This window comes from Gouania willdenowi, chromosome 3 (genome assembly GCF_900634775.1).
Source record: "Gouania willdenowi chromosome 3, fGouWil2.1, whole genome shotgun sequence".
NCBI lineage: Eukaryota > Metazoa > Chordata > Actinopteri > Blenniiformes > Gobiesocidae > Gouania > Gouania willdenowi.
Window position 1 is genome coordinate 36,462,100 of NC_041046.1, and position 27,251 is coordinate 36,489,350.

At 39.2% G+C, this 27,251-nt stretch overlaps 2 protein-coding genes across 7 annotated transcripts in view; one reads left to right on the forward strand and one right to left on the reverse strand.

Moving 5' to 3' along the window:
- dmxl2 (Dmx-like 2) overlaps positions 1-21,760 on the forward strand; it is a 59,785-nt gene extending 38,025 nt beyond the window's left edge. For 2 of the 6 annotated variants that reach the window (XM_028442352.1, XM_028442359.1), the window contains 23 exons: positions 156-338; positions 420-716; positions 807-998; positions 1,863-1,939; positions 2,157-2,287; positions 2,738-2,983; positions 3,310-3,483; positions 5,424-5,614; positions 5,744-5,877; positions 5,959-6,044; positions 6,964-7,165; positions 7,734-7,851; positions 9,110-9,175; positions 9,851-9,937; positions 10,943-11,064; positions 11,161-11,302; positions 13,699-13,759; positions 13,922-14,049; positions 14,139-14,216; positions 14,307-14,398; positions 16,094-16,146; positions 16,227-16,444; positions 19,862-21,760. In XM_028442352.1, coding sequence (XP_028298153.1) covers positions 156-338; positions 420-716; positions 807-998; positions 1,863-1,939; positions 2,157-2,287; positions 2,738-2,983; positions 3,310-3,483; positions 5,424-5,614; positions 5,744-5,877; positions 5,959-6,044; positions 6,964-7,165; positions 7,734-7,851; positions 9,110-9,175; positions 9,851-9,937; positions 10,943-11,064; positions 11,161-11,302; positions 13,699-13,759; positions 13,922-14,049; positions 14,139-14,216; positions 14,307-14,398; positions 16,094-16,146; positions 16,227-16,444; positions 19,862-20,071 — 3,288 coding nt within the window. In that variant the 3' untranslated portion in view covers positions 20,072-21,760. The remainder of the gene's footprint in view (positions 1-155; positions 339-419; positions 717-806; positions 999-1,862; positions 1,940-2,156; positions 2,288-2,737; positions 2,984-3,309; positions 3,484-5,423; positions 5,615-5,743; positions 5,878-5,958; positions 6,045-6,963; positions 7,166-7,733; positions 7,852-9,109; positions 9,176-9,850; positions 9,938-10,942; positions 11,065-11,160; positions 11,303-13,698; positions 13,760-13,921; positions 14,050-14,138; positions 14,217-14,306; positions 14,399-16,093; positions 16,147-16,226; positions 16,445-19,861) is intronic. The other 4 variants (XM_028442358.1, XM_028442360.1, XM_028442361.1 and 1 more) reach the window with 4 other exon arrangements.
- gldn (gliomedin) lies at positions 21,239-26,573 on the reverse strand. Its single transcript, XM_028442363.1, has 10 exons — positions 25,829-26,573; positions 25,296-25,347; positions 25,194-25,211; positions 25,001-25,099; positions 24,562-24,654; positions 24,352-24,468; positions 24,192-24,275; positions 23,989-24,114; positions 23,773-23,923; positions 21,239-23,686 (listed from the first exon to the last, which is right to left on the reverse strand). Exons 1-10 carry the CDS (start codon positions 26,351-26,353, stop codon positions 23,221-23,223), a joined length of 1,731 nt encoding a protein of 576 aa, XP_028298164.1. The 5' UTR covers positions 26,354-26,573; the 3' UTR covers positions 21,239-23,220.
- Between the last annotated feature and the right edge of the window lie 678 nt (positions 26,574-27,251).

The window sequence follows — 27,251 nt, forward strand, 5'->3', positions numbered from 1 at the left end:
TAATCTGACTATAATTTGTCTATAGCCATAATTTACCAATTGGAGCTATGTTTACATGTCTCAGTTAGCATGGTTTTCTTTTCTTTTTAGATAAATGTAACATTTGGTTGTAACATGAGAGACACTATTAAGTTATTAATTTACTCTCATTTCAGGGCGAGTCTGAGGTGGACGTGATCGCTGAGCAACTGAAATTCCGTGCGTGTCTGAAGATCCTAATGACAGAGCTGCGTACTCTGGCTACTGGCTTTGAGGTCGATGGAGGGAAGCTTCGCTTTCAGCTCTACAGTTGGCTTGAAAAGGAGATTGCAGCCATGCACAAGATCTGCAACTACAGGGTAACTTGTCTGTATTAGCAAGGACTTCTTCTGTTGTGTTGAATGGGGTTGGTAACAAAATCATTCTACAAACGCACACAGGTGGAAGGGAAGGAGGAAAGTTCCGAGGTGGAACGGCGAGCGGAGCGCACGGCCTCTGTGGACATATCAGAAGATGCACTGGAGCGTTCGGATGCCGGAACTTATGAGCGCCACCAAATGGAGCGTCGGCGTCTTCAGGCCAAGCAGCAGCACTCTGAAAGACGGAAGGCTTGGCTGAGGAAGAACCAGGCCCTGCTGAGGGTGTTTTTGTCTTACTGCAGCCTTCACGGAGCCAAAGGAGGTGGAGTCACCTCTGTTCGCATGGAGCTTTTGTTCCTTCTGCAGGAGAGCCAGCAGGTACATGATCATTTATGCATACATACTCGACCAAAGCAGATCAATGTGTTTCTACAGCAAAATCACTCACTCTCTATTCTTCTTCTTCAGGAGACCACAGTCAAGCAGTTGCAGTCGCCTCTACCTCTGCCGACCACGCTTCCTCTGCTTTCTGCCTGCATCGCCACAACCAAAACAGTCATCGCCAACCCTGTTCTCCATCTCAGCAACCACATTCACGACATTCTCCACACCATCACACTCATGGAAGTTCCTCCACATCCAGACATCATGGACGATCGGGTTAGAGCTCAAATAAGAATGCACCTTTACCTTTAAAGGGATCATCCATTGTTTTTACGAATGTGGCCTAAAACTTCTGAAATGTCATTATTAGATGATCTACACCTAACAGAATGCAACCTATTTGTTTTATTAACTTGTAAAAAAGGGACTACTTTACCATTTTAAAGTCTGTTTTCCATCATCTTGAAATCACACGATTGAAGATGTCACATAGCCCTATTTGCCTGTTAACATCCCACTGTTTTATATTGGAGTGAAGCATTCAGCCCGCTTTTAGACAATTCATGCTGCTTTTGGTTGTTCTGCACGGACAGTTGAAGACGCACAAACCCTGAGGTTAGTAATCCTTTTGCTTGGGACTCATTCAGCAGTCTGTGATTTACTCGCTAATTTCAGGCACCAGAGCATCACCCGCGCACTGTTTAAGGGAGAGTAAAGGTCCATTAGGAGAGCTCTTCTTCTCTGCTTCATCGTCTACAACCATAGTTGGAACTGTCACCCCCGCGGTCATATATAATTTTTCGGGTCACAACGGTTTTTATCCTCTTTTGTTAAACAAAATAGGTTTACATTGACTCTTTAACTTTCCTGATTGTTTAGAGCAACCACAAGGAGCACAAATCACGTGATTTCAAGATGGCGGAACATAGGTTTTGAAACAGTAAAATTGTCCCATTTTTAAAATTTAATTAAACAATTATGGTGCAAAGTAATCAGCTTTGTTTGAAATGTACTTATTAAAAGATCTATGCCAAAGATTTTAGGCCACATTTGTTAAAACAATGGAGGATCCCTTTAAGAATAGAGATCCGTTTTCCTCACAGGCATCTCATTAAGTGAAACGTGTCTTTCTACCTTTAGGTACATTCTCTGCACACACTAGCAGCATCTTTGTCTGCATGTGTTTATCAAGCCCTGTGTGACAGCCACAGCTACAGGTAACTCGGGACTTTATTTTTTACTCATCTTTGGAGAGAATCAGGGTTATCTTTGTAACTTGTATTTTCCTGGGAAATGCTGTTTTTCCAAAAACTAAGACTCAATAAGCGTTGCTGAAATTGAAATGGAGTTTATTTTGCCCAAGTTTTGAACACCTTTTTATTTTTTATTTTTTTTGTTAACTACAATATTCCTTATTTTGTTCCTGGTGTGAAGCAGCCAGACGGAGGCGAACCAGTTTACAGGGATGGTGTATCAGGGACTGTTGCTCAGTGAAAGGAAACGACTCCGCACAGAAAGCATTGAAGAACATATAACCCCCAACTCTGCTCCTGCTCAGTGGCCAGGTAACAAAAACCGTGTTTATAAGAACTGCTTGATAATTGGATTGGGAAAAAATAGAATAAGGATGGTTAAGCCAGATAGAAACTGTAAAACTGGGCTGAGATGGAGTTTGAATAGATCCTACTCAGAGGATGAATATGTGGCATTAGTATGAACACCAATAGCATGATTGAGAGTGAGAGAGAGAGAGAAAGAAAAGCAGGGCAGGCAGTCTGTGTTTGTGCAGAGAGGCAGATGGTGTTCTATAAACGGAGCGCCACGGCCTCTGGGAGGAAAATGAAAGGCAGCGAAAGGATCACGCCATTTTGCAAATGTTTCATAAATGTGGGTTTTTATGTAGCAAAGATCAGGCTAATGCTCAATTAATGAAGATGTATGTCTTTGTCATTCTATTTTCTACTACGTGTATTCATGACATGATTTGTGGCTGTGTGTGTTCCTCCTCGCTGCAGGTGTGTCGTCACTGATTTCTCTGCTCATTTCTGCACGAGAGGAGGACCAGCCCAAGCTCAGCGTGCTGCTGTGTGAAGCAGTCGTAGCCGTTTATCTTTCGCTGCTCATTCACGGCCTGGGTACTCAAAGCAGTAATGAGCTCTTTAGGCTGGCAGCACATCCACTCAACAACCGCATGTGGGCCGCTGTCTTTGGAGGAGGAGCCAAAGTGATTATAAAACCAAAGAGGCCGGATGTTCCACCAGGTAAAAGTATTAATTTGCTATAAATTGTGTTTTTAATCCTGTTTTCTTTGTACCAAGTTCACCCTTCTGGTCTCAATTCACTTTTCTCTTTGTATGTATCCCCCTCTAGTTGTCACTTTTTAATTTGGTGTTTTGACTGATTTCTATGTATGAATCTGTTTTATTTACTTCCAAGTGTTTTTTTTTTATTTTATATATTTTATATATTTTATTTTTTACCTACATACTGTACATGTGCACCTGTTTTGTTTTATGTGGATACTCCTAAGATGCAGCTGCTGGTGTGTAGTGTCTTGTGTGAGTGTGCCCTTTGCCCTGTGTCCCAGTGCCAGCTGATTTTGAGGCAGCCAGGCCAGAAGAGTCCAAAGAGACAGGAAGACCTGAGCTGACCCCAAACCCCACTCACACCCCCACTGAAACTCAGCACCCCAAACGGCCCCCTCCTCGAAACGCACGGGGAGAGGGGCCGGGCCCTGTGCCACCTGCAGCTAAGGCCAGCTGTGAGTAACTGGGCTGCTGGTTTGCAGTGCTGGTTTGCAGGATTGCAGTGCATGTTAAACTGCAGGTTTGCATCGCTGCAGGTGCTTGATTGACCCACTTTCCCCTCCATCCTGTAACTAATAGTGAATGCCCATCACAAAGAAATTCAGCCAAGCAGTGATAAGCAGGGTTGGGGTTAATTAAATTTTTCAATTGCAATTACGGTTTCAATTATCCATGTTCAATTACAATTCAATTATGATTACAGTGACTGGCATTTTTTTCAATTACAATTCGTTTTAATCCTCAGAAAGACTATTATGTTCTCAATTACTAAAGTTCAATTACAATTAATCACAATTAACCTAGCCTGATATAAATAACCTAATCAAAGCTAACCTTCCTCTTGTGTCAACTTTCTGTTAGCATTTCTTATGATAACTGGTCCTAAATCAGCTGTATAATACACATAAAAACAAATATCTATAATGTAATTTCTTTACTATCTATTGGTTATCTTGTTAGGCTTCCTAATCGATGAAAATAAAGGTTTTAATATTATTGGTGTGGGCCACTGAGTTTTATTTATTTTTTTAAATGGTAAAATATGGAAAAGCTTGAGATATAACACGTTTTAATATTAACTATATATGTGTAGAACTGTACATGAACTGTAACATGTTTCCCCAGTTTTGTGTTAAATTATAAATGTCAATTTTTATATAATTTTCGATACAATTACTAAGTAAATTATCTAAACTCAATTACAATTTAACTGCGATTATGACAGCAACAGATTTTTAAGATTATAATTGTAATTAATTATCAATTACACGATTGCAATTATAATTGACCCCAACCCTGGTGCTAAGTGTTATATTTGCGTGTGAATTTGTGTGCGAGCGTGTGTATGTGTGTGTGTGCCGAATTTGCATGTAACGCACACTGTAACGTCCTATGTGTTCATTTTGTCATGCTACTCACGCAACAGCCGAGCCAATAGCGGAGTGTTCTGAAGCTGAGGCTCCGCAGTCCTCTCACACTAAATGTGAACATGACGGTAAACCAGGTACTGCCCAAGAGTGTGCTTTAGTCTGTAGATGTTCTACTAGAGAAGTGGTTCTCAAACCTCTTTATAGTTTCTCGTATTTGTTGAAAATAGGTCGTATTTGGAGCTGCTCAGCTTGAAAAGTCAGTCTGTGATTGAACACTGTTGATTAATAGTCATGAGGCCAAATTCTCACCTCAGTTCTCAGTATTTGTGAGGGATAGAGATAGTTTGACATTTAGACTCTCCATCTCTGAAGCCACCGAAGAAGCTCCCAGTGCGGACTTGAGCATTTCGTAAAGCTCTTTTAGATGAGAGGCATTCTTAAATGTCACCTGTTGACACAGATTCATTGATAAAACTGCCCTTTTGAGAGCAAATGCTAGCTTTCATGCATGACACAGACGGAGCTACTGCACAGCTTTTAAGTCCCAATTTAATATCATTGAAACATGTTGCCAATCTCATCACGTCTGCTTCGCTCAACTGCTGTGAAAATAAGGAATTGCTCTCCCCATGACTGCTTAATAAATGTTTTCATTTTGTTTGTGGTTGATGTGATAGTTACTTGTCTTGTTTTGTCTGGTGCAATGTCCGCTAGTCACCCAGGAGACTGGTGCAGGTTTGTGTGCAACCCTAATGTGTCTTGCCCTGTTTTTTTGTCCATAACGTTTGTATTTGTGTCATTTACTTTAGACTTTTTTATGTTAAATTTTCCAACAAAGCAATGAAGTTACAATATGAGAAGAACTTTGTATTCCCTGGAACTATTCTGTGCTGTAAATTGAGTGTGGAGTTGATTCTTTTCCTCCAGAGCCATTTTTTGTTTTAATGAAATTCCAGTTTCCTGGTGTTTGACGTCCAGTGCATTTGAAAAGTGTCATTTTTATGCGTTTTTTCCGTTGCCCTCAGTGGTTACCCCTCAGCCCCCTGCAGAGGACGTGGACCGATACAGGCGCAAATTCAATATGCTGATGTTGGTTCCCGGACGTCCTGTAAAGGAGACGCCGGCCGCGCCCCCTCCTGTGCCCATTGAGAGACCCACGTACAGGGAGAAGTTTATTCCCCCTGAGCTGAGCATGTGGGACTATTTTGTTGCTAAAGTAGGTCAATATATGAGAAACACTGCATGTCTTCAAACTGTCTCTTGATGATATCATTACTTTCTATTTTTAAACTGGGCTTGTTTACGTCCTTATTGATGTCTGTTTTTTCTTTCTTCCTCCTCTCAGCCCTTCCTGCCTCTGTCAGACAGTAATGCTCTGTGCGATTCAGATGAAAGCGGTGCTGAGGATGACGAGGATGATGACGATGCCTTCCTGTCTGACACACAGATGACCGAGCACTCCGACCCCAACTCGTACAGGTCAGTGTCTCTGGTTTAGATGAGCTTCTGTGACGTAGCTTAGCTTTCGTGTTTGATGCCAATCTTTACTCTTGTTTGCAGCTGGGCTCTGATCCGTCTCGTCATGGTCAAACTGACTTATCACAATGTCAAAAACTTTATTCCTCTCACTGGACTCGACTTTACAGGTGAACAGTCACCCTCATGCTGAACCACAGACCACTCTTTAATGGAGCATAGGACAGGATCAAGAAATAAGACACCATAGTGACACGACGGCCGTTTACTGCAGTCATTAGCCAAGCCAGCGCAGAAGATGCGCTTGAACTCTTCATAGGAGAGCAGCTGATTGTCATGGTTCCTCCATCTGTGCTTTTTCAGTCAGCTGTCTGTCTTTTTCTTTAAGATTTGGTGTCTGAGTGATAGACAATCTGGTATGGATGCCGTCTATTTCTGTCTGTTCACGTCTCCCTGTTGGTTCATGTATCCAGGTTTGTTTTTTGTCCGTGTGCATCTTTTTGTCTGTCACTGTGTGTCTCCATGTGTGCAGTTTTGTCTCGTCTGTTCCCTACATGTGTTGTGTGAGCGTTTGTGTGGATGCTGCGTGCCGTGAGTATGTTTGTGGGGCTGAGTGTGATTGAGTCAGTTTTCTGGAACGCACGGTTGGGCCGTGCTTGCGTTCCGTGGTCAGAGGTGTAGTAGCACTGTGTGAAGGTTGTGTGTGTGTGTATGAGCTAGTGTTGTGGTAGTCGAGACCGGTCTTGGTCTTGAGACCAAATTTTAAAGGTCTCGGACTCTGAAGCATTTTGACTCGGTCTTGTCTCGGATTCGGGCTGCCCCGACTCCGACCGTTCGAGACCAGCACTAGTTCCTGCTATTTTTAAACTTTTTTGTAATGTGATAATAACACGGAGAAGAACGGGATATCATTTTTTCACAAATCCTGCCCTATGCTCCTTTAAAGCCAATATCATTTTCCTTTAGGGAGCTTAATAGGAATCAAGATCATACAGTAAATACTGTTGTTGAGGGCTGTATCATTAGTGCCTCCTTCTCTTTTCTCAATGCTCAATGTGAGTTGTGCATTCCATCACGTCGTGTTCACAGACCTGCCCGTCACATCCCCCCTCACCAACACCGTGTTGAAGACCTTGGAGAACTGGGAGCAGTTGCTGCTGGAGCGAATGAACAAGTTTGATGGCCCACCTCCAAACTACATCAACACTTATCCCACTGACATGAGCGCAGGAGGTGGCCCTGCCATACTGCGACACAAGGCCATGCTGGAGCCAGACAACACACCGTTTAAGTGCGTAATAGATACGTTGTTACACACTTTCTGGTTTGATGAGGAAAAAGCTTTATAAACCTGTACATTCGGGATAGAAATAGGATTCTTTCATTATTGCTTAAAAACATTTAAACGGACAATGAAAATTACGTTGTTGATTTCTGATAAGTTTGCTTTATTTAAGCTAAATGAATAGACAGTTGAAAACAGCAAATAAAAGGTAAATATTCATGCAGCAGTATTTAAATAATGTGTTACTGATACATTTTTACTGTTTCTTTGGCTTTGTATAAAATACATCTATCAATGTTTCAGGTGATGAATTAATGGAGTGCATGTCTTTACTCGCACTCTGTTAATATTTTTCACATTTCACAAAGCCAGAAATCTTTAATAGGAAAATAGTTTCAATGTTTACGTGCCTTTTTCTTACTCTTTAAGGTTTTTCAGTAAACTTTAAGGAAATTAAGCAAAACTCATCCTGGCTCCCATCAGTTGAACAAATAACGTTGAGTGTTGTTTGGAATAGAGCAATAAACAAAATCAAACAGACAAATGACTCATTTTTATGGATATGTTTTTCTAGGACAAAAAACAATCAGTCGTTTCCCACTCGAAGGCTTTGGCACTTTTTGGTGAAGCAGGAAATTCTTCAGGAGACTTTGATTCGATATATCTTCACTAAGAAAAGGAAGCAGAGTGAGGTAAACGGCACACTCTCACTTTTCTTAATTTGTTTAATCTTTAGCAGTTCAGAGCTTGGTGTGTTTCAGCTAACATTGTTTCCTCTTGTACTTGTGATGATTGTTAACAAATTTGTTCAAAACAAGGTACTCCTACATCAATTCAGGGATTTATTCTACTTGTACTTGTGATGATTGTTAACAAATTTGTTCAAAACAAGGTACTCCTACATCAATTCAGGGATTTATTCTACAACTGCAGTTAGACATTGAAACAATTCATCAGAAAGGCCATAAATAGCATTCTAATACAAACACTACTCTGTAATAGGTTTTTTTGTCACCTGTGAAAGTATGGGATATATTAATTAGAAAGGGAATATTTTGTCCTCAAAGTTTAAATCGAAAATGAATATGAATAATTTAAAACTTGAAGTTCATCAGCTCAGGAGCAAAATATCATGTCTTGGTTAGCATATTGTGGAGTTGTGCTAATCTGCTTTGATCCAAAGAAAGTTTAAGGTTTTTCAGGAAATTTTGTCTCCTGACATGTTTCGACAGTCAACTGCCAGTCTTCCTCAGAGGTGATTTGCTTTGATGTATTTCCACGAGTTCTCTCATAAGGAAAGTATCATATCATGATCAAACCTTGTCTGAATAAACAAAACCTTAACATACTTTTCAAAAAAGAAGACAAAATGAACTTGCTTGAATTAAAGTTCAGTAATTGTCAGGCCTGACTCAGTGAGATATTAAGTCTTATGTGGTCCAATGTGACACCCATGGTTCACTTTTCTCAGAACGCAATTTAAATTAAGATCTTTCCCTGTTGCATGTTAAAGTGCATGTTGAAAATCACATTTATCTCTGTTGTTGATATTTTTGTTATATTTATTTTGTCTCCATGAGTGTTAATCGAGCACAGAAGAGTTCACTGCCTCAAGTCCTGTTGGAGAACATGTGCACATTATTATGCAATTACTCTAATGAACAACTGTTTTTAAGCTGCCAGTGTGAAATAAAACACCCAGTAATTGTCCTATTTTGTGCTTTGAGTTGTTTAATAATAAGGCAGCCTGACTCACAGTTAATACTTTGAGTTATTGCTGCCTTAGCAGAGATGGACTGTTATTTATTTGTTTTATCCCCACAATTGCATCCTGCTTTCATTTTCTTCCCATTTCATGTTTTATTTTTCTGTTTGTTTTGTTTGCTGTGGTGCCGTGCTGTGTGTCCATATTGCTTCTGTGTGTGTATCGTGTTGTGTTGTGTTGTGTAGTCTGTAGAGAACCATAAGGACCATATAAGCCCACCCTGCTTAGCTGGAGCTAGCAGTCTGAATAAGGTAGTACCAGCGTAGCCCCTGACTCTGTCTGTACTTCTATGTGTCTGGGAGAGTCACTGCAAAGCCAAACTTGAAGGAGCACAAGCATTAATAATGTAAGATATATTCTGCAGCAGCTATGCTAGGTTCCAGTGTTTCAGTCTATGGTTAAAAGTGGCTTTGAAGTGAATGTGTCATCTCTCCTAGCTTGGCTTTTTAGTGACTCCTCTGTTGATATTTCCTAGCTCAATAACTGAGGTTCACATAATCTCACACCAAGTCAACTCCCTAATGCTCACTGCTGTCTTCTCTCAGGCTCTACTAATTCTACTGGATTTCAAAATACCAATGTAAAAATCCATTGGCACACAAATGTGCACTAACTTGCATGCTCACCGTGAGGTTTCTAAACCTGGGATGTTTTGTCTGCACTAAAAACCTAATTTTGCTGTTGAAAACGTTCAATAATGCTTATCTCTTTGCTTTTTTTATGATTTTGTTTAATGATGTCTTTCAATGTGGCAGCACTCCAATACGCTGAGTTTCACAAAAATCAAGTGAAATGCCAAAATGGATCTTTTGCTTACTTTTACTAACAAAAAAATAATGGCCAACTAACAAAGAAAAGGCTTCTGAAAGTGAAAGTGTTGCTGTTTTTGTGTGATTTTGGACATTTCTGATGTCTGGCTTTCACAGGTGGAGGCCGATCTCGGCTACCCAGGTGGAAAGGCAAGAATCATCCACAAGGAGTCGGATATAATCATGGCATTTGCCATCAATAAGGTCTGTAATGTATAAAAGTAAATGTTACACTAGCACTATGGTTTTCAAACTTTTTTGAGTATTTACCGCTTTGAATGAATGTCAGAATTCTATTTATTACGGAGGGGTAATTAGAAAGCCAACGAGCAGCATATTTAAAAAAAAAAACAAATAAAAAACAGCACTAATAATAACAAATATACACATGCAGAAAACCAAGAGGTTGTAAGGTAAACTGAATAACGAGGTGTAAATGAATAAGGGGCCAAATGCTTGTGTAAGTGAAAAATATTAAAATGTAAAATAAAAATAATAATTCATAATATTTGCTCCCCAAATAATCCTGATCACACATTTTAAAATTTAGTGAACTAAGAGGGAACAATTAACATATTTCATCATGAATGAAAAATCAATAACAAAATGTAACTAATCACCTGCATAAAAAAATAATGTATACAAATATACATTAAATAAAGAAACGTTTGCAATCTGTGCCAAAAAGCTTAAAAAAACAAAAAAAGTAATGATTTTTTTATGTCAGCTATTGAAAGTTAGTTTATTGTTCCGCTCCACTTCACATGCTGACGTATATCATTATTTTTTAACTGTAGCTCCACGTTACGTTTTGTTCCCAGTCACATATCTAATACAGTCTAATAATGGAATGCTCTTTTAATTTCTGCTACATTTTTAGATTGTCATTATTTCTTTGTGTGTAAGCATTTTGGTTAGTGTTAATGATTTTTATTGTCAATGAAGAAAGGTTTTTAGAAAGATTGGCATTAAATTTAAAATGTCCTCCTGTTTGTCGCACCCCACCTGTCGTACCTCCATTCCCCACCGGAGAAGCACTGCTCTAGCACTTTATGTAATGTAGTTACTGAGTTTTGAAGTCTGATTTTTTTACCCTTTGGATGAAATACTTTCTATTTAAAACAACTTTTATCCACTTTCTCATTTAGTAATCACTGAGTACAAGTTTGTATTTTTGAAGGACTGTCTGTGTGCTTATTGTATCTTCAGGCCAACTCCAACGAGATCGTTTTGGCCTCTACTCACGACGTCCAGGAAGTGGATGTGTCGACTCTGGTGTCTGTGCAGCCTTACACTTGGATAGGAGACGACTTTGACAAGGAGTCGCGCAGGTCAGCCACGCATCAGATTTACCTTAATGGGTTTTTATTCTGTATATCCACTGCTCGGTCATGTGAAGAGGAATGGTGTGTTTCTTCTTTCCACAGCTCTGACGACATAGACCATCGTTCTTCTCACACTAACATTTCCCAGAGCAGCTCTGTTCCATTCGCACCGCCACATATCTCTGCAGTCTCTGCATCCATGCCCTGGCTCGGCAGTGGTCAGACCAGCATGGGAGCCAGTGTGGTGAGGGTCAATTACATGTTTCAGTTACAATTACATTTTCAATTACCCATGTTCAATTACAGTTCAGTTACAATTAAATCACAATTATTTTTTAAAGTCGATTACAATTATGTCCTTGATTACTATAGTTCAATTACAATTAATCGCAATTAATAAGCCTAATCTCATTTTTTGTGACAAGTGAGTGGAAGCAGACTTGGTAACGGGTGGCTACAAATCGTCCTAAAGTGGCAAAAACGTGGCAAGAAAACCATGTAAAGTTACTGAAATCGGCCAAAAGTAGCCAAGAGGGGCCAAAAAATGGGCAAATAAAGAGAAACCAGGTGGTATGTAAAGTCAAAAGGTAGCTTAAATGGGCAAAATGTGGCAAAGAATTGTGAAAAAGGGCAAACCTTTGGAAGAAAAAGAGTAAAAATGAAGTGGAAAAAAGGAATCAATTGGTATTTACAGCTTATTTAGATGAAAAGTAGCCAAAAAAAATGAAAATTGATTAGTGTCAAAAAGAACTTGCAAAAATGGACAAAAAGAGGGGATAAAGGATATTTATTGGCAAAAGGTAACTAATATCTGAAAAACGTCAGGACTTTTTGAAAATTGGACAAAGGAAGTTTCCTTCCAGTATCACAAACCTGGGTTACATCATTTATATAGTTCTCAATAATAGCCAATAGGGGGCACTAAAAGCTGTCTCCTGAGATTAAAAAGAAACGTTGTGTCACAGTGTCATTTAACTTACTGTTGCATTTCATGATCTTTTACTTTTCACACCTAAATGTTAACAAAAAAAGACTCCTTTGTAGTCGGTGCACAGATTCAGTCTTAGTTTGTATTTTAGTTCCTTATCAAAAGGGAAGCCAAACAAAACCATGTCGACTAAACAGCTGGCCTGCTGAGTCTGTTGGTGCTGATACACGTCTGCAGCTAAAGCCTGATAGCAGCCGGCTGCCCAAGGTACACATGTGCGTCACACATCCTCACTCCCAGGGTTCTCCATGTTCCCGCCATGTTGATAAATGTTCAGTATGATACAGCAACGAAGCCGGGACACAGGAGTTATCTGTTCAGAGCAGTGTTTAGTGGTTGGAACAGCTGATCTATGCCTCTTTAATAAGATTAAAGATCCTTCTTCACTAAAGTGAAGCAAATCACAAAATGACAATAATAACAGATTTGTTAGAATGTTTTGTCTTCTGTTTCTACAAGTTCAAGCTGGGGATTTTTTCACAGCTTTGATTTACTATTTTAAAGTTCAACACCTTCATAGTTCCTGCATCATTAGACAGATTTTAGTTTTTCAATAGTAACGGTTTATGGCACCTGTCAGAAGAATGATGATGGATTATCTTTTACAGGTTTTTGATATAGTATTTTATTTTGAACAAATACAGTAATACAGGAAACAATATTACAATAAACTAAAGATTTATTGCAGATGGCTTCCTTCCAGAAAAAACAAAAACAAAACAATAAGTATAGGTTCTTGTACATTATTGATGGTCTCGATTTGCAAGTAGATTCTGCAAGTAGATTCTGCATGCTTTGGGCATAAAAACACTGATTTTAAAAGGAGGTGAAGGCAATGGTTTGTGTGTTCAGTGTCAGTAAAAGCAGCAGCTTTATATTGTTTCCTTTAGAATAAACTCTCCAGTCCTTTTAAAGTTCATTAGTGCAAAACTTCATTGGTACAACTGTCTAAAAAAAAAAAAGCAATTTTTCAGTTGGTTTAAAAAGAAAATTGATAGTTTTCCACAACAACCAGGCCATAAAAAGATTGTAAAAGAAAAAAAAAAAAAGATTGCAAAACTGCATCTAAAGGACACTTGTTTCCAACATACTGTAACTCCAAACCCAAAACAGAACTAGATTTGTTCTCCTTTCTGCATTAAGTTACACATTTCATGAAACATTTCAACCATAAATATTTGTCAGGTTCTATTGACTAAAATAACTTAAATAACACTGCAATTACTTCAGTTATTTACTTTATTAAAACAGATTTTTTTTTTTTTTTAACCTTTAAAATGCAGACCAGTTTGGTACTGTTAAAAATTGGTAATGAAAAAAATAAAAAGGGAATAGTTGGGAATAATTTCATTCATTCATTTGTTCTTTCATACTGCACCCATCATATCCACTGGAAGGAAGTCCCTATTAAAAATCCCACACACACCGAGGATAAACAAAATTATTCTTACTTAAATTAGAGGAAACCAATGCAAGTACGCACAAGTTATCTTTTAATATGACAGTTTATTGTGACTAAAGTCACAGTAAAACAATGCAACTGTTTTTGTAATTTTTGTTAAACTAAATGGTACTAAATTAACTTTTCCTCATAAATAATTCAAATTAAGTACATCTGACAAATTAATTAGCATTGTCTTACTACTTGGCAGATAATGAAGCGAAATCTGAACAACGTGAAGAGAATGACCTCCCATCCAATCTACCAGTACTGTAAGTGCAACACTGGGCCCAGTGGGAACCTCTGCACTCAGATCATACTGTTTTAAAACAATGTTTAACTGTGGAATTTGCCTTCTGGCTCACCTGCTGCTTTTTTTCTTTGTTTCTATTGTGTGTCTGTGTGTGTGTGTCATGTGCGGTGGTGTGCGTCAGACATGACGGGGGCTCAGGATGGCAGCGTGAGAATGTTTGAGTGGAACAGGCCTCAGCAGCTCATCTGCTTCAGACAGGCGGGCAACGCCAGAGTCACCCGCCTTTATTTCAACTCCCAGGGCAACAAGGTGGAGAGCACACACACACAGACCACTGTAGGGACTGTTATGTCTATTCCATTTGTCTTTTCTGATTACGCTGCGTTTTTTTGCTGCAGTGTGGTGTTGCAGACGGCGAGGGCTTCCTCAGTCTGTGGCAGGTCAACCAGACGTCCTCCAACCCCAAACCGTACCTGGTGAGAGCACACAGCCCCACACCCTAAAAACTCATCATCCTGGTGCTCAGAATGTGCTCTGACTGATTCTGGTCTTCTTCACGTCCTCAGAGTTGGCAGTGCCACACTAAGACCTGTGGTGACTTTGCCTTCATCACATCCTCCAGCCTCATCGCCACAGCTGGACAGTCCAATGATAACAGGTCAGCATCTACCAGGGTTGGGCTGAATTATTATTATATACGGTTTAATAGGAAAACTACATAAGCAATATGCCAGAACAACACTGAAAAGGATGAGTATAACAATAGCAGGGGTTCAATTATGAACTGCCTAAAGGATGAAATAAAACAAAGCAGCAACATGAACCATTTTAAAAAGCTTTTTAAGTCGTATATCATTAGTAAATATAAGAAAGAAGAGCAGCAATTTTACCTCGGACAGCAATAATATAAAATGGTATAAAATATATCAATACTTAGTAAAAAATATAAAAGGTATATATTTTGATAGATAATATTATTAATTTAAATATTACCACTCTATATTTTATATGTAAAATTAAATTGAAGAAGTTTGTGAAGTAAATATTCAATAGTATCTTATTAATATTATGTACATGTCATGTACTTGCGCGTGTGTGTGTGTGTATGTATATTGTACTTCCATGTATAAACTGTATATATAAATCTATGTGAAATATATATTGAATGTTTATTGTAAAACTAGTAACATTAGTTTCCTAATTATTATATATATCATATTTTTTTAATATTATCTAGAGAGCCTAGTTCTGTTTTTTGTTTTTCTGAAGACTGCCGAAATAAAATTCAAATTATATTTGTAATCGCATAATTAATCGTTTATTACATGTATGACATAATAGTAATTGGGAAAAATGTGTTGCTGTTGTAATCGGAATTGAATTGTAATTGAGTTCAGATAATTAACTTTGACATTTATACCAATATTTTCATTGATTAGGAAGCCTAACAAGGTAACCAAGAGAAGAAAAACAAATTGGATGATAGATAATATTTTTTCGTGTATTTTACAGCTGATTTAAGACATGGTCAAAACATAAGAGATGCTAACAGAAAGCTAACGCAAGAGGAAGGGCATGTTTTATAGGGTTATAGGGTAATTTAGAATGTAATTGACTTTCAGAGGAACATTTTTTATTTTAATTGTAATTTGGAAAAAATTTGAAAGTGGATAGTTGAAAACTTATTTGTAATTGAAAATTGTAATTGACCTCAACCCTGGCATCTACTGAGTAAGACGTGACGAATAATAACTGGGTTTGGTTATTTGATTTGATTACCTTTTTATATTGAACATGAACACAACAGCAATGTATTTACCTCAATGAGAAAATAATTATTAAAAAGATTGAAAATCATACAAAGCAAATACAGAATAAATGGGTGCAAAATCCTGCACGTGAAGTCTGTACATGTTTGAAAAGGAAGGATAAACTTATATTATCCTACCCCTTGTAATATTTAGTACTTTATTTATCTACATTAATAACCTTATAATGTACAACTGTGTACACTATTAAAGGAGTCATAATAATTTAATGATGTATATATATAATTATACAATCCATACAATCCACTATACATTCAGAATCAGAAATACTTGTGTTGCAGAGGCTCGAGAAATATTACAAATAAAAAGAATAAACACTAAACAAAGAAAGAAAGAAAATTGTACATAATTAAGTAGGACTTATTAAATAACGATGAAATACAAGTGCACACATTATAGTAGAAAATCTATAATACAGATACTGTATATACAAGAATAAAAGCTATCAGGTTACAGTGATGAATTGTACAATTTATTGTCATTTTACTGTAACTCATGCACTTGTTTTTCTAAATCATCTGTAGAAACGTGTGTCTGTGGGATACTCTTATTTCACCCGGCAACACCATGGTCCACGGTAAGAATAACACCAATATTAAGATCTATTTGAACAGTGTAACCGTCTCCTGATGATGAGTTGTTAATTTGTCATCTTAGCGTTCCCGTGTCATGAGAACGGGGCCACGGTGCTGCAGTACGCTCCCAAACAGCAGCTGCTCATCACCGGAGGCAGGAAGGGTTTCGTGTGTGTGTTCGACATCCGCCAGCGGCAGCTCCTGCACACGTTCCAGGCACATGACTCGGCAATCAAGGCCCTGGCGCTCGACGCCTTTGAGGACTTCTTCGTCACTGGCTCAGCAGAGGGCAACATGAAGGTGACGAGAACTGCTTACTTACCCTTTGACCTGCCAAAGTACATTCTGATTTCATCACAATTAGGAATTGTAGGATGTAATGGCGCGTTTCTTTTGGCGGTATCGGCTCTACATGGCTCCGCACTCCATTTTTGCAGATCGTTTTTGTAAGAATGTCCTAGTGGGTAGGCTGAAAAAGTAGTCCAAGGTTCCAAAAATGCAGTCAAAGTGTATTTATTTACAGTGGTAAAAATGCAGCAGTATTTACAGCACAGGCCTGACATCCAACTTGCAAAAAAGTGAAAACAAAGACTGAGCTCTACACAAAATTCTGTTGCAGCTCGGTACAAACTTTGCTTTACAACTTGACAGCTCTGACACCGACCACCAACCACCTCCAGCCTCCTCTTATATAGTACTGAGGGGGAGGTGCCAAAGCAGATGATTTGAGGGAAAATCAATTAACTAATCTTAGACAAATGAAAGACCAAAAATGCATTCAACATTTAAACAACAATTGTATATTAGCATTAGCAATGTTGAGAGGTAAGCAAATGTTGACATATACTTGAAAAATGGGTTTGTGTGTCTGCTAAGAAACACCCCTCCAATCCTATTACATGTGGTACCTTCCATGAAGCACACCACTATATGAACTTATGACAAGCTTCTTTCCTGCTACTTCCTGGTTCAACAAACAAATCACATGGAGCAATGGGTGACAAACACTTTTTTTTACTACTAATGATGCATTTGTTTCTAGATTAAAACCTCACAAACAGTTTAGAGGACACGGTTTAGCCCTGTGACAGTTTCCATTGAGCACCAACCTGACACGCAAAACTGCCAGACTCCACGGATTGCACTCTTTTGCTGACATCGTCACAAGATCGCCAACAAAAATCAATGGTGGCCAAATGCTTTCTCTCTGTGCTTGAGTTGATGACTTTACGCTGTGATGATTGATGAACCAATCAATAGCAGGGTTTCCATTACAGATTTTCACAAAATAAAAGCAATATTTCAAAATTTCAACAAAGTATATTTGAGCTCTGAACGTGTTTCCATTGAACGTTGTTTTGAGCTGGAGCCTCGTCACTCCCATGAAGTCTCATCCCGCGAGACTTTGCTGCAGAAAGACGGACGCTCCAAACCTCCTTATAACACTCTGCATTCCTTTGTTGTTTCACGTCTAATGTGGCAGTATTAATTTTTTAAGTATAATGCTAAGAAATGTCCCAGTCTCCTTCTGTTTACATGTACCGCACCATGTTTTCTCGGAGAGAACTGGTCATCTAACCAGTTACGTCATGCTCTGTGATGTGCATTTGCGGAAAAAGGACTTCCATGGAGCTTTTGCAACATATTTCACTATCGAAACGTCTGAAATTTCTCCTCAAAAGTGTCAGAAGTTTTTAGCGATATTTGATTGTTTTTTCAAAATTCATGTGTTTCCATTACCAGCCTTTATTGCGTTATTTAGATTTTGTGCAATTACAAGGGTAATGGAAACCCAGCTAGTGTCTGCTTTGTGCCTACGTCACATTTTCAGACCAGGGCTGCTTTTTTGGGAACCTCAACAAAGGAGGTACTGAAAAAAGCAGCACCAGGTACCATGGAGGAGCTACTTTTTCCCAGTCGAAACGGGAAAAAGGAGAGTAGGAACGATACCGCCAGTGGAAACGCGCCATAATTTAACCGAGTCAGGATACAAAAATTGTTTGTCCTCTCACCTATCCTGTCAATAGCAGAGATGATTGGTGTTATTGCATATATCATAGATTCTCACCAGCAAAATAATTGACTAAACTTGTTTAAATTTCTTGGAGAAAGTTGAACCTGATAAAAGGACGGTGATGTTCAACTCAGACAGTCGGTCCTACAGGTTCAGCTGCTGCATCATTGGTCATACTGTATCTGCAGGTTGTCATGTGGGTGGAATTATCGTATTCAACTGTGAAATGAGAAAAAGATCAATGCCATCCACTCATTTTGCTGTTTTTCTGTATAAGGAAATAGCCCAAAATGCATTGCATCAATGCTCGGTCTTCTTTCTTTTTTAGCCACAGTAAGTCCCATTATAACACTGAACAATCTGCAGGACATGTTCGTTTTATAAATTTACAATTTTCAATAATAAAATAAGGATTATTAATGAAATGCTGTTTATTTCTAAAGGTGCTGCTCAACAATCACTCAAAACCATTAATCCTGCAGGGTTGTTTTGCTGCTGTAGTTTGGTATCTGATTGGTTTAGAGCAGAGGGGTTGCATATTCTCCTTGTTTCTCCACATCTCTCTCTAATTGTGCCATCAATCTGCTCTGCAAAAGGTCTGAAACAGAAACCAGCATTACAGTCAGATCCCAGCCTTGGATTAGAGCATGTTAGGCATCAAATACACAATCAAAATTAAATTTATCAAGGGATCAGTGTGCACAAGCACACACAGACACAGAGTGGGGCCACAGAACAATACAGTTTCTTCTTCTCCTGACAAATAAAGAGAGGATATGCCTTCCTTTATCCCATGCAACTCTCAAATGGTAGACCTCATGTGGCTACCATTGTTTGGCACAAAGGACGGTTTAACATCACGTCCCGCGTTTAATGATTCTGATACTGTCAGTGAACAAAGGTCAGTAACCATTTGCACGTGTAAATTGAGAGTTTTAAATGTTTGTGGATCAAACCAGTGATCTATTTCTGCTGTTATAATTCATTATTTGTCATTTTTTTATTCTTTGTGTTTTAAACTGTCGTTCTGTTATCAGTTTACACGTTCGAAATAACGACATCAATCATTCAATCAATCAAATGTATACGTTACCCGTCGTATAATGTAAACAGTGTGTTGGCATGTTGGGTTCAACACAATGATGATATTTAGATTAAGTTTCTTAAATTTTCCTTTAACCGAGGTATGGGCAATATATCGAAATTCAAGATATATCGAGATTTCCATTTTGGTGATACTTAAAATTACAATGTCACCTTCATTGTTTTTTTTTGTTTTTTAATACAGCTTATTTTGTATTTAAATACTTGTTTAACTTGATTGCTGAGTGCATTCAAACCCAAACCTTTCCCTAAACGAGTCACACTACAGAACTCACTCACACGTACTGTCTCTTATAGCAGAAAAAGCCAAAAGTGACACATATTGTGCAACTTTTTGTTAATAAATCTGCCTGTGTGGCATTTTGCATTAGCAAATTTAACCCTGAATTGTCTTTCTGGTCAGACTTTGAGTTAAAAATGTCGCCATTATGAGAGAAAATATTGAGATATGGGTTTGTATCACCCAGCCCTACTTTAACCTACCTTAATGGAACTGCATTTAAACCAATAGTGCAGCATTTCCAGTCCAATGGCTAGTTTGGATTTGACCACAGCTGCTTAAATAAAAAACACCTCATCTGTTCTGTCTGCGTCTCCAGGTGTGGAAGTTAGCGGGTCACCGGCTCATGCACTCTTTCAGCACCGAGCACGCCAAGCAGTCCATCTTTCGCAACATTGGTGCTGGTGTCATGCAGGTGGAGACGAGGCCTGGGAATCGCATCTTCACGTGCGGTGCAGACGGCACTCTGAAGATGCGGGTCCTTCCTGACCGCTACAACATCCCCAGCAGCCTGGTCGACATGCTTTAACGCCCACGTCCATCATCCCAGGGCCCAAAGAGAAACAGTACTTGTAGAAACATAGGACTAAAGCTTGTATAACACTCATAAGAATTTAATAGTAGCAGGGAAGGGGAGGAGTCTGTCAGAAGGTTGTCCTGCTTTTGGCAGCAGTGATTGATGTGTGGACAGAGGAGGTAGATCGTGTTAAGAATGAGCTGCAAACTGTTTATTATCCCCCCAGAGGCTGAAAATAAGCAGAAGATACCATACTTGAGTTTAACGCTAGATTTATTGTAATTTTCTTGAAGAATCTCTTCTCTTAGAGTGTGTCCATAGGAAAGCTATGCATGTCCTGTTCTCGTTCCGCGGTGCAATCACAGGTCTATTGATAGTGCTCTGTAAAAGTGCTCAAGCAAAAATGTAAAACAAAAAAAAAAGTGTGTAACTGTCGTCATTTTGTGCCCACAGCTGAAATCTCTTTAGCATCTTCTGTAACCAGCACTGTGGTTTGTTTATTAAGTCAGTGGTTTCCAGTGTGAGTCCAGTTGTTGGAATCTGCATTTTATTTTTTGAATGGATTGAAAACTCCCTTAACCCACTCCTGCTTTTTAGCCCAACAGTTCTTAACCTAACAGAAAAGTTGATGGTGCAACACTCTTTATAGTAACTCCCTCTATAGCCCCGCCCCCTCCCTCTGTATCCCTGGCAGCTCATCACTCGCTCCGTCCTGGAGTGTGTGTTGACGGCTTTGTCCACTATTCATACGCCTGCCCTCAAATGCCTGTTTGTGCTGCCGACTTTGCTAGAACATTCCTGATCAGAAGATGATGTGTTTTATTCCTGTGACTGTGATTTCAGTGTTTCCATCTGTCTGGTCCAAAGCTTAACGCCCCCCCTCCCACCCAGAGCAGAAATGCAAAGGTTCACTTCTGGTTTTTACACAAGAGAAACTTGATGGGTTTTTTTTTAGATTTGCTTTTTAAATTCAGTTGATTTTATTTAAATTTTGTGCTTGTGTTTGGTTGACTACTGTTCCTTTGTATAACTATTTAACTTATTGCCTTTTATTCAGGAATGCGAGGCGTTTTACTGTATCTGATTGGGACAAGTGCAACACAGTCGACTGTATGTAAGTGTTACCTGGCTAGTTGTTTTTACTGTTTCATCCATAAAGAATAGATATTTGCACTCAAATTCTGGAGACACTAAAAGTTTATTTGGAATAAATGGAATATCGAAGAAACTGTTATACACAAATGAATGTCTGGCTTTATTTTGCCTAGTAGTTAAACATTTGAAATAGATTTAATATATAAATGATATAGATATAAATATATATAAATATATATATATATATATATATATATATAAAAACCACAACAATGGCTTGTACAAACAGGAAAGGGTTTCTTTATTTTTTATTTGTATCCTACCTCTAGGATTAGTTGTAACTTTGGTTGAGTGTGTTTGTTATTTATTAAAGAGGTTTGTGTTTCTCTCCCTCTTTCTTCCCACTATGTGTACTATATGTATTTTAAGTGTTACCAATGGTCCTACTGATGTCTGGTGTGTATGTGGGTGTGCATGTAATAATGCAAAAGAAGCCAATAACATGGGTACACACTTACTGGGGCACTTGAGCCTGAAGGTGTGCTAGAGAACAGGTCATGGTCAGTTTTATCTTTGTAAAGTGAATAAATTCTTTTTATTTCATCAGCCTCGATTTGGCACTGTTTATTTTCTCTCATGCTGTTTCCTGACAAACCAAGTAGGAACGTGTACAGGTGTATAAAAACACATAAAAGACTTCACGCAAATACGACATACGGCAACAACAGTAACAACCAAAGAAGTGAATCTTTAGGCTTCATTTGTATAAATGTTAAAGCCCGAGCATTGTTAGTCTAATATCACAAATGTTTAAGTTTATACATAAACTTATAAAAAGTAACATGTTTGAATATATGATGATGTTTGAGAGAGTTCACAACCGGCATGTGTTCATAAAACACTGATTCCCAACCAAGGCCACATGAGCACAAAGTAGGTGTATGTCAGGAATATGTTACTGTGAAAGTACCCAAAAGTACTCATCTGTCTGGAGCTTAAAACTAAGGGTGGCCTAATACATTATGCGAATGGATATCACAATATTAAAACATCACAAGATATATTATCAATGGTGCGGCAACTTCAGGTGTCAAAAGGTCTCACTTATCGCAGAAAATGTAGAAATGTATGCTAATATTGTTGAAAAAGAACAAGTCCATATCTTAAATCTGGGCTGTGTAGACTGTTCTAGTTTGATGTTTTAAAGAACTTCTGGTAACACTTTACTTGAAGTTGTATACATATAGGCTGACATTACGCTGTCATTATTATAACATGACACCTGTCATTAGCATGGATAAGGTGTCAAGGAAGCTGTCATTAGTGTTGTTTGTTACCCTATCCCTACCTAACCCCACTAGATCCTTTCACATAACCCAAAAACATCCACGTAGCTCCAAAGGCATCATATTTTAGCGAATGACACTTATTAACCGCCTTGATGACACCTTATTCATGCTAATGACAGCGTAATGTCAGCCTTATGTATAAAACTTGAAGTAACGTGTTACCTTCTTATGCATAGGTAATACACAGATAGAAACATCATGACATTTTTGAGAATGTCCTGATTTGAGGCATGAATAGTCAGTCTGTTTTTGTGTTCTACTTGCAAAGTGAAACTTTTTGCACTTTCAATAGAAACAACTGCCCTATCAGTCTTATTTCTGTAATTGTTTATTTTATATTTTATAGTCATTTGATTTGAAAAGGTTTTATCCAGAGAATATGTACGTATGCCCAGAGTTAGTTAAGCTTTATTCTTCCCTTTCCAAATAATATTGTCTCGTATCGTTATCATGAGTCCAGTATTGTAAATAGTCTTGTCTCTTGAACTTTGTAAACCATCATAACCAGATAAAACACATGAACAGCATTTAGTATGAGGACCAATATGATGCAGGAGTACATTGGACATGAAGTGAAGGCTCAGGGGGTACACCAGGCAAAAAAGGTTGGGAACCACTGTCCTAGGAAGCAAAACTACCATCAGTGGAATAAATGTTTGCCAGCGGATCGTTGGATCTTAATCTATGAAAATTATGTCCATTGTTTGACTTAATTCTTTACTCGTCTGATATGAAGTGGACCACATAGAGCCGGATGTAGCCTTGGTCCCACACATACAGGTGTCTGTCTTTGGGGCTGTAAGACAGCATTGCCAGAACACCACCAGGAGATCTCAGGTCAAAGGTCATGTTAACTGGCTTTCCCTTCAGCAGGTCAAAAGCAAAGGTGACCCTGGTGTCCTTGGTGTCAGTGATGTAAAGGACCCCACAGGCAATAAAGGCATTGCCTGCCTTAGTGCGCGGGTACGTGGTGTTGATGTAGGACGTGACGGAGAAGGTCTTCTGGTCCAGCTGTGCCACCATGATGCTCTCGTCCACACTGGATGCAAAGATCAGCCACAGGCCGTTCTCGTCCGCTGCTAGCTTGAAGTAGGTCTTGGAGTTATGGAGCAAGTAGGCCAGATTATTGTACAGCGCGTTGTCAATAGCGAGAGTGAAAAGCTTCTTGGAGTGAAAGTCGAATCTGTGGAAAAATCCGCAAATTGTGAAACTGGGAAAACAAATCCATTTCCACACATGAAGTGAGTTCATGTGAGTTCAGCAGCTAACCTGGCAACACTGGAAGTCCCAGCGATGTGATAATAGAGGGAACCGTTGTGCACAGTGTGGCCACAGCCCTGGTAGAACTTTCTAACGTCTACATTGTGGCTGTTGTTGCTCTGAAACGAAGTAATGCTTTTATACTCCTTTACGACTCGACCTGAAGGAGAAACGAGCAGAATGTGAACCAGAGTCACAACCTCTGCTGAGCTTTGACCAACTCACCAGAAAAGTGCTCGGCAACCCAGATCCGCTCATCGTTCAGCTTTGCCGTGTCTTTCATCCACGTTCCAAACGTGCTCTCCATCTTTGTCACGTTTCTCGGGTTGATCAGAGACTTGATCAGACATTCTGAGAGAAAACAGATTACGGACTTTTTCAAATATCTACAAACTTCACTGAATAGCTATTTTGTGGTGGCAGCACACCGTTCTTCTTAACAGGTTTCTCGTGGAGTTTCATATTTTCTTTTGCAGGTGAGGTTTCATCATTTGGTACAGCGTGCACCATCCCTGTTGAAAACAAACAAGTGTGACAAGAGCATCACCATAAAATGCATTTAATGTTGATCCTGAATTAACCACCTACCCAAAGTATGAGCTGCTTGAAGGTTCGCTCTGTGGTGTCTTATTCGAGGAGGCCCCTGAGGTCCTGGAGGTCCAGGGGGACCCATTGGGCCAGGAGGTCCCGGTAGACCAGGAGGACCTAAAAAAAGAAAAATCCTCAAATGCAACTATTAACTTGGATTTATTCTACTTATATGCTTATGTTTTTATCCTTTATCAACTTTTTTTTTACCCTCAATGATGACATCATTCAATGGTTGACCGATTTCTCCAGGTGGACCAGGCTCTCCGGGCTCTCCTTTCTCCCCTGGTTCTCCTTTTTCCCCTTTAAAGCACACATAAAGAAAGTCTAATGTACTTGTAATTTACCTGTATTCAGCCTCCATTGTAAATGTCCAAATCATCCCATTGACCAGACTGGTAGAGCTCCCTAATGTCATTCACCCTCAGAGAGGAATTTACAGTTCTACTGGAGTTAAAAACCACAAAGACATTTTGATCTGGCAGAGAAAAAGGCAGCAGTCACTCATAAAAGGCAGCTTAAAGTGCTCGACTGTATTTGTCCTCCAGGTTACACTCAACCCTTCAATTGTTGCATCGCAGCAGAAATGAGCAGCACCGCTCGAGGCTTTGGTGAGTAAAAGATTAACAGAACTTCACTTTTTACAGACCTTTCTTCCCTCTTTTTCCATCAGCCCCAGGCAGTCCATTCAGTCCTGGGAGGCCATCAGAGCCATTATAGCCAGGCAGACCATCTGAACCGGGCAGACCTACAGTAACAGAAAAGACTCGGGATGAATGGGAGAGAAGACGGAGTTATTAAACCTAATAGTAAAGCAACAGTGTGACTGTGGACATTCTTACCTGGGGGTCCTGGGGGTCCTGCGAAGGTGAGAAAGATCATATAAGACATGTTAAATAGTGACATTTTGCACATATTAAAGTGGTTTTCTAGGTCAAACATACCAGCTATGCAGACTCCTTTGGTGCTGTTGCAGATGTCAATCAATAATTTGATCTAGGAACAAAAGATTAATGAAATCCCAGTACATGCGCTCACTCTCAATGCTGCATTCAAACTCCAAAAAACAGTGTCTATCATGTCCTTCTGTATGTTTTTGATCAACCAAGAAATTATAAGATTATTTTTGAATTATTAGGTTTTCTCTTTAAACCATATATTTTTTAAAACATTTCCTGTTTGAGTAAATTTGATCTGATTAGCATAATCTGTTAATCCTCAGGAATATGTTGACACAATGACTCTTTTGTTTTTGTTTTCTTAATGTTTAACAGTGTGTGCATATTTAGTCTTCTAAACAAAAACTAAATTTACCAAATAAGTCAGAATGTTTTTTTCTTTTGGATAAAAGAAGCTCTAACTTTTTAACCCATCATCAGTCATGAAAACTAACGTTTATTTGATATTTACTTTGCTTTTGTTGGTTTTTTTCCTTAATATGTTTGATTGTGAGTTCCCTATGGTAACAACATCTTACCGGCACCATGGAGTAAGTCATCATCATCATCATATCCTTCTGCTCTTCAGCCTTGTAGAAACGCTGGCTGTGTTGGTGTTTGCGTTTCATCTCATGCTTCATCTTTTTCTCTGGTTCCTCTCCCACCTCCTGGTTCACTTCCTGCTCATCAGACTCGTTGTCTCCCTCAAGATTAATCTCCTGATATGAATTCTTCCCTTCTTGGCTCCTCTTGTTCCTGGAGAACTGGTACTGGTATTGTTGATGCTCTGCTGCACTGGCCCGGAGCCCTGCTGCTCCTCTTGGCACCTCCTGTAGGAACTCCACCACTGAGCTCTGCTCCACCTCAGCAAGTCTGGCCTCTGTCTGGTCCAGCCTGACTCGCTGGTGGTTCTGTTGAACCAGCAGCATCAACAGGCCAACAGAGTTCATCAGAGCCACAGCACAGGTCCCGTAGAGCACGATCCGCTGAGGAAGAGTCATGCTGGGAGTCGGGATCCACATGGTGACCACTTCTCCTTTGTTCTGGCTCGCTGACTTCAGCATTCACAGGGAGGAAAGTTTAAGTGTAGAATAGAATGTGATCAGAAGGTCCTGGTTTGAAGACAACCAAACCGAATCCTTGCCAACCAAACTGGAAGAGGTTTGATGTAATTTAAGGTCCAACCTTGATCATATCGTCCATTCAGCATCAGTGAAGGTCCATCTGAAGTCAGGTTGCCAAACGCAGGGGCTTTTGTGTTTTGTGCCAACTGGAGAAGGGGTATTATGTGCATGTGTGTGTGTATATGTGTGTGCGCACATGCAAACCAGTCACGTAGGAGTGGGCATTTCACAATCCTCTGGGCTTGTCTGGGAAGAAACCTCCGCCTGTTCAGTCACCTGATTTATATTCATTACAGTCCATTCTACTGCAGCGCCGTGGGCAGACTGACATCACACACACACACACACACACACACACTGTAGACTGTTGTCATTCTTAGTACTCTTATGTTTTTTGGGTCTTAATGGGATTTCCTTTATGACACTTTATGATGTGGTCACTACAATCTAAATGACTCCCAGAGTTTTTTTTATCTCTTGCTTTTTTTTATACCAGCTCTCCCTCCCAGTTCATCTCCCTCTAGCTTTCATCTCTGACCGCCTGTAACTATGACCCATTTCTATTTCTTTGATTCAGGCCACAATAGTGACATTTCACTGAGGACAAAATGACAGTTGAGAAGGAAATTAAATAGTGCTGCAGGCGTTTGGAGCTGCAGTCACATCGAAAGGCTGAGGCAAAAGTAACAGATTACAAGTACTCATGTTACTGTAATTGAGTTGCTTTCATGGTTACTTGTACTTTTTTGAGTATATTTCTAAATTAGTAATTTTACTTGTACTTAAATACATTTTAAAAGAATTAAAGTAGTTTATTTTCATCACCCAACCTTTAAGC